Here is a 12,921-nt window from a genome sequence, read left to right as displayed (position 1 = left end):
TATTCGCCTTCTACGACACGCAGGGAATACGTGGGAAGTATTCTTTCTCCCCTAACCCCAGGGATGATATGTATATGTATATGTATACACACACACACACACACACACACACACACACACACACACACACATACACACACACACACACACACACACTCGCCCCTCTCTCCAAAACTCTTGCATTTACCTCCCTAAACACCCCATCCATAAACAAATTAAATTAAACAGCCATGGGGACATCACACACCCCTTCCGCAGACCGAACTTCACTGGGAACCAATCACTCTCCTCTCTTCCTACTTGTACACATGCCGTACATTCTTGGGAAAAACATTTCACTGCTAGCAACTTACCTCCCACACTATATACTCTTAAGACCTTCCACAAAGCATCTCTATCAACCCTATCATATGCCTTCTCCAGATCCATAAATGCAGCAAACAAATCCATCTGTTTTTCAGAGTATTTCTACACACGTTCTTCAAATCAAACACCTGATCCACACATCCTCTACCACTTCTGAAAGGACACTGCTGTTCTCCATCTGATGCTCTGTATGTGCCTTCACCCTCTCAATCAATACCTTTCCATATAATTTCCCAGGAATACTCAACAAACTTATTCCTCTGTAAATATATTGATAAAACACCGGATCCCTTTCTTGATAAGCCCGCTCTAATACCATCTTACCTTTTATGTCCTTTTTGAACTTCACTGCTGTTCCATTTATCTTATTACTCTGAAAGTTTCATTGCTACCGTTTAATCTCTGAATTCTTTATTGAAATTTTTGCTGTGACTGCTAAAGTTTACATCCCCTGTTCCAGTGGGGAGCATTTCCAGGGTGGAGAATCTGGGATGGGTGTTCCCAACAGTATCTGCACTTCCAAATCTGCTGGAATCTCTGTTGACCTCAATGTGTATGAGCCACATCTGGTAGCCTCCACCATGACTCACATGATTGGCCACAACCTCTACATGAAACATGATGATGGAAGTAAGTGTGAACAAGAGAGTGAAATGATTGAAGCTTGTTATATATGGATGGCCTCATGATAATGTCACTACAACGAATATTAAAAAGCACTTTTTATTGTACTTTGAGACGGTAAAGATATGATTTAGGAAAAAGAATAAGCAGGAGCCCCTGGTGTTATTAGAAAAAAAAAAAGGTCTGAAGGACAAGTTCTTATCCAGAACTAAACCTATATGGAACATATTATCTGTCCTTCAGGTGATTCTTCTCTTGAACATACCCATGAATCCTTTTATTGTAATGAGGAATATCATGTCCTAAATTTAGATCTTCAGTTCATTGATACTGTATCAATAACTTTCATTGGTAGATTTGCTTAAAACCTTGTGCACCAAGACAGTAACCACAAACTTAAAAATTTCAGGAGGGCCCAACTGTTACTGTCAAGACTGGCATGGATGTATTATGTCAAAGAATGTTGTAGGCCAAGACAATGTTCAACCTTCAAAGTTCTCCAAGTGTTCAGTAGATGACTATCATCATGCTTTGCAAACTGTTGAAGAAGCCAGCTGTCTCCTCCACACACCAACCAAGGTATATCAGTTAGCTTTTGCCAGGACTTTATAATGATATCATTGCAGGTTATGGAGAAAATATTTTGGCTACAAATGTATCTGCTCAAGACTGTTAATTGCTTATATCAAGTGTGATAGGTTAGAATTGATTTTCATATTTTCCTATGTGCCATGCAATGATGAAGAGACTTGAGATGAAATCTTGTAGAGAATTAGAAAGTGCAGTTTAGGACATTGATCTAGGGGACAAATTTTATGTGGTGCTTGAATTTTATTGGATGGATAGACAGTGTAAGAGTGAGAGGGCTGTATGGGGTTCCAGGTGAGAATGATAAAGAATTCAGGGAATGTGTACATTAGCAGGTATGAGAATGGGAAATAAACTTTTTCACCATAAGGATGTACTTAGTTACACATGTTACATGCACAGAGGAGATGGTGTACAAGGAAGTGTCTGAATGTGTTATGAGTAAGCAAAAGATTATAGATATTGTACTTGATGCGTAGTCTTAAGGTTGGATAGATTTGTCATATTTTGATAGTAAAGTTTAGGTTGTTGATTTTCCTTGATATAGGGCTAGAATGCTCAGAAAGAAATAAGGTTAAAGATAAAGAAATTGAGGAGTGTAAGTGTAAAACTTAAGTTCCAGAAGAAGTTGAATATGAAATTGAGAAACATTAATGAGAAAGTACAAGATGAATGTGAGTTGGTGTAGAGGCATGTAAAGAATACACGATAGAGGCTGCTAGAGTGGTGTGGTGCCTTATACATATATGTTGTGGAAACAAAAGGACTGCATGATTGAATGAAGATTCAAGGAAGATGGTGGAGTGGGAAGATTGCAGGAGCTGAATCTTCCTGAAAACAGTGGTGACAAGTGAAGTGTTGAATGTAAATCAGTATCCCTAGGGGTAGCATTACAGGCCAGTTAGAGCAATAATTCTTTATGTAAATAATATGTATAAATTGATGCAGAAGGATGTTAACTACAGTGAAAGATAGAACTTAGTTTTATTCCAACACATGTAGGATTTTATTATTTCATCACCAAATAGTCTGCAGCAATTATTGGCAAATTTATTTTCATACATGTTTATTTATGATAATATGATTTTTGCCGTAACTGTAGATAAGTTATTTCTGTGCACTGTTTCACCAGTTTCTCCCTTGCCTCTTATTTTCTAGTTTAAAATCAATCGACCAGGATCCAGTGGGAAACTTCCAGTTGATTCAAGGAGACCACCACAGGTAATTTTGATTTTTTGTTTTGATTATAAGTATAAGGGCATTATTGGCATGTGTTGATTGAAAGGTGAGTAAAAGAAACTTTTGGATGTTATTGTGCTGGGAGAGGCAGCTGGGAGGATGCCTGATTCCTATTTTGTGGAGGCAGAGGTGAAGATTTGTAGAGGTTTTCAAAAAAGGAGAATTTTGCAAGAAGGTACCAAGAGAGACTGAATGTACAATGGCAAAAGGTGAGAGCAAATGATGTGAAGGGAGTGGGTGAGAAATGGGATGTATTTAGGGGAGCAGTGATGGCTTGTGCGAAAGATGCGTGTGGCATGAGAAAGGTGGGAGGTGGGCAGATTAGAAAGGATACGGAGTTGTGGGACGAAGAAGTAGAGTTGTTAGTGAAAGAGAAAAGAGAGGCATTTGGATGATACTTACAAGGAAGAAGTGCAAATGACTGGGAGATGTACAAAAGAGCTTAAGTATAGAATGACAAAAGGTGAGAGCAAATGATGTAAGGGGAGTGGGTGAGGAATGGGATGTATTTAGGGAAGCAGTGATGGCATGTGCAAAAGATACGTGTAGCATGAGAAAGGTGGGTGGGCAGTTTAGAAGGGGTAGTGAGTGGTGAGATGAAGAAGTAAAGTTGTTAGTGAAAGAGAAGAGAGAGGCGAATGGACGACACTTACAAGGAGTGCATATAACTCGGAGATGTACAGAAGAAAGTGGCAGGAGGTCAAGAGGAAGCAGCAACGGTTGAAAAAGAGGGCAAATGAGAGCTGGGGTGAGAGAGTATCATAAAACTTTAGGGAGAATAAAAGGATGTTTTGGAAGGAGGTTAATACATGCATAAGATGAGAACAAATGGGAACATCGGTGAAAGGGGGCAAGGGGGGAAGTAATAACAGATAGTGATGAAGTGAGAAGGAGATAGAGTGAGTATTTCAAAAGTTTGTTGAATGTGTTTGATGATAGAGTGGCAGATGTATGGTGTTTTGGTCGGGATGGTGTGCGAAGCGAGAGGGTTAGGGAGAATGGTTTCATTAAGAGAGAAGAGGTAGTGAAAGCTTTGCATAAGATGAAATCCAGCAAGGCAGTATTGCAGTTGAATTCATTTATAAAGGGGTTAACTGTGTTGTTGATTGGTTGGTAAGGATATTCAATGTATGTATGTGCCTGAGGATTGGCAGAATGTGTGCATAGTGCCACTGTGCAAAGGCAAAGGGGATAAAGGTGAGTGTTCAAACTATAGAAGCATAAGTTTGTTGAGTATTCCTGGGAAATTATTTAGGAGGATGTTGATTGAGAGGGTGAAGACATGTACAGAGCACCAAATTGGGGAAAAGCAGTGTGATTTCTGAAGTGGTAGAGGATGTGTGGATCAGGTGTTTCCTTTGAAGGATGTGTGTGAGAAATACTTAGAAAAACAAATGGATATACATGCAGCATTTATAGATCTGGAGAAGGCATAGGATAGGGTTGATAGAGATGCTTTGTGGAAGGTCTTAAGAGTATATGGTGTGGGAGGTAAGCTTCTAGAAGCAGTGAAATGTTTTTACCAAGGATGTAAGGCATATTTACGAGTAGGAAGAGAGGAAGGTGATTGGCTCCCAGTTAAGGTCAGTTTGCGGCAGGGGTGTATGATGTCCCCATGTTTGTTTAATTTGTTCATGGATAGGGTGGTTAGGAAGGTAAATGCTAGAGTTTTGGTGAGAGGGGGATGCATGTGCAGTATGTTGGGGATAAGAGAACCTGGGAAGTGAGTCAGTTGTTGTTCGCCGATGATACAGCTCTGGTGGCTATTTTGTGGGAGAAACTGCAGAAGCTGAAGACTAAGTTTGGAAAAGTGTGTGAAAGGTGAAAGTTGAGGGTAAATGTGAATAGAGCAAGGTTATTCAGTTCAGTAGGGTTGAGAGACAAGTTAATTAGGATGTAAGTTTGATTGGAGAAAAATTGGAGGAAGTGAAGTATTTTAGATACCTGGGAGTGGACTTAGCAGCAAATGGAACCATGGAAGCGGTAGTGAGTCACAGGGTGGGGGAGGGGGCAAAGGTTTTGGGAGCGATGAAGAATGTGTGGAAGGAGAGAACGTTATCTCAGAGAGCAAAAATGGCTATGTTTGAAGGAAGAGTAGTTCCAACAATATTATGTGGTTGCAAGGCATGGGTTATAGATAGGGTTGTATGGAGGGGGTGGATGTGTTGGAAATAAAACGTTTGAGGACAGTAAGTAGTATGAGGTGATTTGATCAAGTAAGTGATGAAAGGGTAAGAGAGTTGTGTGGTAATAAAAAGAGTGTGGTTGAGAGAGCAGAAGAGGATGTGTTGAAATGGTTTGGTCATATGAAGAGAATGAGTGAGGAAAGATTGACAAAGAGGATATATGTGTCAGGGGTGGAGAGGACAAGGAGAAGTGGGAGTCCAAATTGGAGGTGGAAGGATGGAGTGAAAAATTTTTGAGCGATCGTGACCTGAACTTACAGGAGAGTGAGAAGCGTGCAAGAAATAGAGTGAATTGGATGTGGTATACTGGGGTCGATGTGCTGTCATTGAACTGAACCAGGGCATGCGAAATGTCTGGGGTAAACCCTGGAAAAGTTTGTGCGGCCTGGATGTGGATAGGGAGCTGTATATTTGGTGCATTGCACATGACAGATAGAGACTGAGTGTGAACGAATGTGGCCTTTTTTGTCTGTTTTCTTGGCACTGCCTCGCTGAAGCAGGGGGTAGCGGTGCTGTTTCCTGTGGGACGGGGTAGCAATAGGAATGGATGAAGGCAAGCAAGTATGAATATGTACATGTGTATATATGTATGTGTCTGTGTATGTGTATGTATATGTGTATATGTTGGTATGTATATGTGCGTGTATGGGTGATTATGTATATATATATATTTATATATATATATATATATATATATATATATATATATATATATATATATATATATATATATATAGGGAGCGGGGGGCTGGAAATCCTCCCCTCTCACTTTTTTTTTTTTTTTTTTTTTTTCCAAAAGAGGGAACAGAGAAGGGGCCCAGGTGAGGATATTCCCTCAAGGGCCTAGTCCTCTGTTCTCAACGCTACCTCGCTAATGCGGGAAATGGCGAATAGTATGAAAGAAAGAAAAAGAAATATATTTATATGTGTACATGAGTGGATGGGCCATTCATTGTCTGTTTTCTGGCACTACCTCTCTGACACAGAAAATGGTGAATAAGTATAATAATAAAAAGAAATAATAATATCATTTCTCATGTCCACTCTTGTATAAAGTAGTAGTACTTTTGCTGTTGTTTCTTCTTAGACATCTGGATGGACATGAATGAGTCATTAGGTTGAGTGACTTTAATCATTTCAGTTTATTTAGAATTATGGATAAGAATGATAGATAGATGTTTTGAGATATTTTATCGCTAATGAAATTTTTCAGTGTTATTTACACATTGAATTGTGTTTAGTTCAGAATGGTTAGGATGAACCAATTGCCAGATTAAATTTTTTTGCGGAATATAGATGGTAAGTATTTCCAAGGATTGTGTAGGTTTAGCAAACAGTAAAGTCAGAAAAAGCATCCTAGATTTATTAATAGAATATAGTAATCTAATTTACAGCACTTTTTTACTAACTTAATCATCCATTGAAGAAAATATACTGAAAAAGTTGAACTATTCAACTCCTTCCCTTATTAGACCAAGGACGTCCTAGCTAAGCATTTGTTTAAAGAATAAGGAATAATGCAATGTATATTAAGAATTATGACGTTTGTAAGAAATGTTTTTTTTTAATTTGCTAATTTGTTGATATGTATATTTTTTATTTATTTATTATTTTGCTTTGTCGCTGTCTCCCGCGTTTGCGAGGTAGCACAAGGAAACAGACAAAAGAAATGGCCCAACCCACCCCCATACACATGTATATACATACACGTCCACACACGCAAATATACATACCTATACATCTCAATGTACACATATATATACACACACAAACATATACATATATACACATGTACATAATTCATACTGTCTGCCTTTATTTATTCCCATTGCCACCTCGCCACACATGGAATAACATCCCCCTCCCCCCTTATGTGTGCGAGTTAGCGCTAGGAAAAGACATCAAAGGCCCCATTCGTTCACACTCAGTCTCTGGCTGTCATGTAATAATGCCCGAAACCACAGCTCCCTTTCCACATCCTTGCCCCACAGAACTTTCCATGGTTTACCCCAGACGCTTCACATGCCCTGATTCAATCCATTGACAGCTTGTCGACCCCGGTATACCACATCGATCCAATTCACTCTATTCTTTGCCCACCTTTCACCCTCCTGCATGTTCAGGCCCCCATCACTCAAAATCTTTTTCACTACATCTTTCCACCTCCAATTTGGTCTCCCACTTCTCCTCGTTCCCTCCACCTCCGACACATATATCCTCTTGGTCAATCTTTCCTCACTCATTCTCTCCATGTGCCCAAACCATTTCAAAACACCCTCTTCTGCTCTCTCAACCACACTTTTTATTTCCACACATCTCTCTTACCCTTACATTACTTACTCAATCAAACCACCTCACACCACATATTGTCCTCAAACATCTCATTTCCAGCACATCCACCCTCCTGCGCACAACTCTATCCATAGCCCACGCCTCGCAACCATACAACAAGATGTATTTAAGATTTTTTTTTTTGAGCACTTCAGTGAAAAATGCATGAGTGAAGGAGTTGATATATACTGTACTAGATATCAAGATGTACACTACTGTAATGAAACAAGTCATTAATTGAGCCAATAGATTCTTGATACTGTAGCTAGGTGAAGTATGTAAATAGGCTCCATGGTTAACCCTACCAGTGTTCTACTGTATGTCTGATAGATGCTCCACAGTTGACCCCATCCTTATACCATGCCTGTGCCTGATAAAGGCTCCACGGTTGACCATGCTAGGACACTACTCCTGATAGAGGTTCCATGGTTGATCCTGCCAGTATACTATGCCTGATGGAGGCTCCATGGTTGACTCCATCAGTATACTGTGCTTGATTAGGACTCATTGGTTAACCCCATTGGTTAACCCCTCCAGTATACCATGCATGATAGAGGTTCAACCGTTGATTCCACCAGTATGCCATGCCTGATAAGAGGCTCCACAGTTGACATTGCCAATAAAATGTACCATCCCTGATAGAGTCTGTGGGTTAGCTTAAATGATACAGAAGCACAGATGATTATTCAAGAACATTCTTTATATTTGATGAAATTCTTGGTATTAATTATTGTTTTATCTGTTATATTATTACATTTTGCAATAAATTACTTGAACCTTAAGTTTAAGATGTACATAGATTAGATATACATATATATATCTTTGTATTAGCAACTTGTCCACACCATTTCAACATACAACTTTGTCAGGACTTGGCATCCTAGGGAAGTGCTAGCTCTTCAATTAGACCATAGTGTATGCTATTTTTTCTAAGTATTAATTGTCTTATATATTACTGTAAGTTTTTTTAATGAAACATGGGAGTTGCTGAACTATGATACACTGGTTTAATGATGTTTCACTGTGCTTCCTAAAGAATTAGATTTCACACTTCATTCACATCTGTCTGTTTACTTGGATAGGCATTTTTGTAGTAGCATATGATTATTTTAGCATTAGCATGTAATGATATTGTAACAGCATATTATTAATGTTTTCTGTTCTCAGCAACATTTGAAAGATATCCTATCCTGTTAAAGTTTTTGAACCCAAAATTTGTACAAGTTCATAATCTTGGCATATTAACAGCATAAACAGAGCTCCATCACCATTCACATGGATCATAAATACTGTTCTAGCACTCCTCAGACAATGAAAAAATATCTGAACTTTCTTAGACAAATTGAATATTGGCTTTTCAATAAAGGAGTTCCAAGAACTATAACTTCTGGATAGTTTAAGAAATAAACATAAAATGTGGTGACATTCATGTCAGTAAAGTGGAAAACCTCTGTAAAGAAGCAAAGATGATTACTTTTTGAAAGCAAGACTAAGGAGCAATTTGAACATAAATGGCTCCAGCAGAGTAAAAGTCTTAGTCTTCTTACTGCTACGCTCTTTCATTGTTCCCAGCATCAACAGAAATAGAATTAGGGTTTTCCTTGTGCCTGTACCTCTTTCTCCCCATACATCACTTGTTTTTCACCCACTATGTTTGGGAGGACTTAATGAAGTAATGCAGTCTTGCTTTGTGTATATCAAGTCAGAACCAGAATTTTTGGCAAAGCCACAAATGCTCATACTTCCCGAGTTTTACCATCTTAGAACAAATTCATCTGAATTTATTGTTTATCCTTTAAATAGTAATTCAGAAACAATATGTATTGACTTGGCTTTTAGCTTGGGATTGTCAGGGGAAGCGCTGCCATTCATACTTTCTGAGTTTATTTTTTTTTTTTATTATACTTTGTCGCTGTCTCCCGCGTTTGCGAGGTAGCGCAAGGAAACAGACGAAAGAAATGGCCCAACCCCCCCCCCCATACACATGTATATACATACGTCCACACACGCAAATATACATACCTACACAGCTTTCCATGGTTTACCCCAGACGCTTCACATGCCTTGATTCAATCCACTGACAGCACGTCAACCCCGGTATACCACATCGCTCCAATTCACTCTATTCATTGCCCTCCTTTCACCCTCCTGCATGTTCAGGCCCCGATCACACAAAATCTTTTTCACTCCATCTTTCCACCTCCAATTTGGTCTCCCTCTTCTCCTCGTTCCCTCCACCTCCGACACATATATCCTCTTGGTCAATCTTTCCTCACTCATTCTCTCCATGTGCCCAAACCACTTCAAAACACCCTCTTCTGCTCTCTCAACCACGCTCTTTTTATTTCCACACATCTCTCTTACCCTTACGTTACTCACTCGATCAAACCACCTCACACCACACATTGTCCTCAAACATCTCATTTCCAGCACATCCATCCTCCTGCGCACAACTCTATCCATAGCCCACGCCTCGCAACCATACAACATTGTTGGAACCACTATTCCTTCAAACATACCCATTTTTGCTTTCCAAGATAATGTTCTCGACTTCCACACATTCTTCAAGGCCCCCAGAATTTTCGCCCCCTCCCCCACCCTATGATCCACTTCCGCTTCCATGGTTCCATCCGCTGCCAGATCCACTCCCAGATATCTAAAACACTTCACTTCCTCCAGTTTTTCTCCATTCAAACTCACCTCCCAATTGACTTGACCCTCAACCCTACTGTACCTAATAACCTTGCTCTTATTCACATTTACTCTTAACTTTCTTCTTCCACACACTTTACCAAACTCAGTCACCAGCTTCTGCAGTTTCTCACATGAATCAGCCACCAGCGCTGTATCATCAGCGAACAACAACTGACTCACTTCCCAAGCTCTCTCATCCCCAACAGACTTCATACTTGCCCCTCTTTCCAAGACTCTTGCATTTACCTCCCTAACAACCCCATCCATAAACAAATTAAACAACCATGGAGACATCACACACCCCTGCCGCAAACCTACATTCACTGAGAACCAATCACTTTCCTCTCTTCCTACACGTACACATGCCTTACATCCTCGATAAAAACTTTTCACTGCTTCTAACAACTTTCCTCCCACACCATATACTCTTAATACCTTCCTCAGAGCATCTCTATCAACTCTATCATATGCCTTCTCCAGATCCATAAATGCTACATACAAAATGTGAATAAGAGCAAGGTTATTAGGTACAGTAGGGTTGAGGGTCAAGTCAATTGGGAGGTGAGTTTGAATGGAGAAAAACTGGAGGAAGTGAAGTGTTTTAGATATCTGGGAGTGGATCTGGCAGCGGATGGAACCATGGAAGCGGAAGTGGATCATAGGGTGGGGGAGGGGGCGAAAATCCTGGGGGCCTTGAAGAATGTGTGGAAGTCGAGAACATTATCTCGGAAAGCAAAAATGGGTATGTTTGAAGGAATAGTGGTTCCAACAATGTTGTATGGTTGCGAGGCGTGGGCTATAGATAGAGTTGTGCGCAGGAGGATGGATGTGCTGGAAATGAGATGTTTGAGGACAATGTGTGGTGTGAGGTGGTTTGATCGAGTGAGTAACGTAAGGGTAAGAGAGATGTGTGGAAATAGAAAGAGCGTGGTTGAGAGAGCAGAAGAGGGTGTTTTGAAGTGGTTTGGGCACATGGAGAGGATGAGTGAGGAAAGATTGACCAAGAGGATATATGTGTCGGAGGTGGAGGGAACAAGAAGAGGGAGACCAAATTGGAAGTGGAAAGATGGAGTGAAAAAGATTTTGTGTGATCGGGGCCTGAACATGCAGGAGGGTGAAAGGAGGGCAAGGAATAGAGTGAATTGGAGCGATGTGGTATACCGGGGTTGACGTGCTGTCAGTGGATTGAAGCAGGGCATGTGAAGCGTCTGGGGTAAGCCATGGAAAGCTGTGTAGGTATGTATATTTGCGTGTGTGGACGTATGTATATACATGTGTATGGGGGGGGGGGTTGGGCCATTTCTTTCGTCTGTTTCCTTGCGCTACCTCGCAAACGCGGGAGACAGCGACAAAGTATAATAATAAAATAAAAAATAATTCTTCAAAGCAAACACCTGATCCTCACATCCTCTACCACTTCTGAAACCACACTGCTCTTCCCCAATCTGATGCTCTGTACATGCCTTCACCCTCTCAATCAATACCCTCCCATATAATTTACCAGGAATACTCAACAAACTTATACCTCTGTAATTTGAGCACTCACTCTTATCCCCTTTGCCTTTGTACAATGGCACTATGCACGCATTCCGCCAATCCTCAGGCACCTCACCATGAGTCATACATACATTAAATAACCTTACCAACCAGTCAACAATACAGTCACCCCCTTTTTAAAAAAGGGGGTGACTGTATTGTTTCTGAGTTATGACTTGAAAATAACCAAACAGCAAAAAGCAGGACATTATTGGACTAATTTTGCTATAGCATAATTGTATATCTTAGGAAGAAATATCAAGGGATAATCAAGAACATATTTATTATGACAAGGATAAAGAATAAAGGCTAATATTGCTTTTTGTAGTTCCTTTCAAGAAACTGAATTTCCACTGTAAGAAGTTTCTTTTTTGCAAAAACAGAAAAAGTCAGTTTTAAGTATACCAGGCAGGGTACTTAGAACTTTATACACTTCTTGCAAAATTAGAAGTTTTCTTTTTTTTGTTATTTACAATCAGTTTTATGTGTTGATGTTAACTATTCCATGTCATAGTCTTATGAGTGTGGCAATGGGATAGTGGATGAGGGCGAACAATGCGATTGTGGACCAAGGGAGAAGTGTGACCTCATTGACCCATGCTGTGATCCCCTTACGTGTCGTCTGAAACTAGAGGCTGAATGTGCCTCAGGTCCTTGCTGTGATAATTGCCGGGTAAGATACTGTGACTATACTTTGTCTTATAGAACAATTATAGAATTATTGTCTTCCTTTGAAGATGTGGCAAAAGCTATAACCGTAATTTATTTGTTTGATTCTCATTAGTGCTTGATAAAAGTGAAACAAGATGATTATGATTCTCAGTAGTGCTTGATAAAAGCAAAACAAGATAATTATGTAGTTTTATCCCTTACAGCTGCGCCGAAAAGGCTACTTGTGTCGCAAAGCCCAAACTGAATGTGATATTCCAGAATTTTGTAATGGACTACATGGAAGCTGCCCCATGGACATATACAAAAAAACTGGCAACAAATGTGGTAATGGAAAGGGCTACTGCTTCAAGGGTATTTGCCCTACACTTAATAATCAGTGTGAGCTAATTTGGGGTTATGGTGAGTTTAACAGTACTCTTCTCATTTATTTTTTTTAAAAGGAACACGTATGTTTGATGAAGAATGAGTAATTCTAAAAAACTTGAATGGTTACAAATTGATCTGCATATCAAGTTTGACATACATATAACCTTAGATTTTTTTTTTCTTTATTTTAGAGCTCAGAAAGAATTATATGATTCTCTCCCATGAAAGCTCAGTAGATCTGAAAGATTTTAGATGTGAGGATGACAGAGGATGTTTGTAAAGGATAATGTACCTAATGCTGCTTTCTTTTTAGTAAGTT

The 12,921-nt window shown here is 39.7% G+C and overlaps 1 protein-coding gene across 15 annotated transcripts in view; it reads left to right on the top strand.

Annotated features, from left to right (window-relative positions):
* The window catches only part of mmd (disintegrin and metalloproteinase domain-containing protein mind-meld), a 378,549-nt gene that overhangs the window by 147,745 nt on the left and 217,883 nt on the right, over positions 1-12,921 (top strand). For all 15 annotated transcript variants that reach the window (XM_071659048.1, XM_071659111.1, XM_071659065.1 and 12 more), the window contains exons 10-14: positions 827-996; positions 1,400-1,569; positions 2,737-2,799; positions 12,079-12,237; positions 12,440-12,635. In XM_071659048.1, coding sequence (XP_071515149.1) covers positions 827-996; positions 1,400-1,569; positions 2,737-2,799; positions 12,079-12,237; positions 12,440-12,635 — 758 coding nt within the window. The remainder of the gene's footprint in view (positions 1-826; positions 997-1,399; positions 1,570-2,736; positions 2,800-12,078; positions 12,238-12,439; positions 12,636-12,921) is intronic.

The sequence above is a fragment of the Panulirus ornatus genome, chromosome 5 (assembly GCF_036320965.1).
Source record: "Panulirus ornatus isolate Po-2019 chromosome 5, ASM3632096v1, whole genome shotgun sequence".
Classification (NCBI taxonomy): domain Eukaryota; kingdom Metazoa; phylum Arthropoda; class Malacostraca; order Decapoda; family Palinuridae; genus Panulirus; species Panulirus ornatus.
Note: the sequence above shows the minus strand (reverse complement) of the source record. Positions and strands in the feature narration are given on the sequence as shown.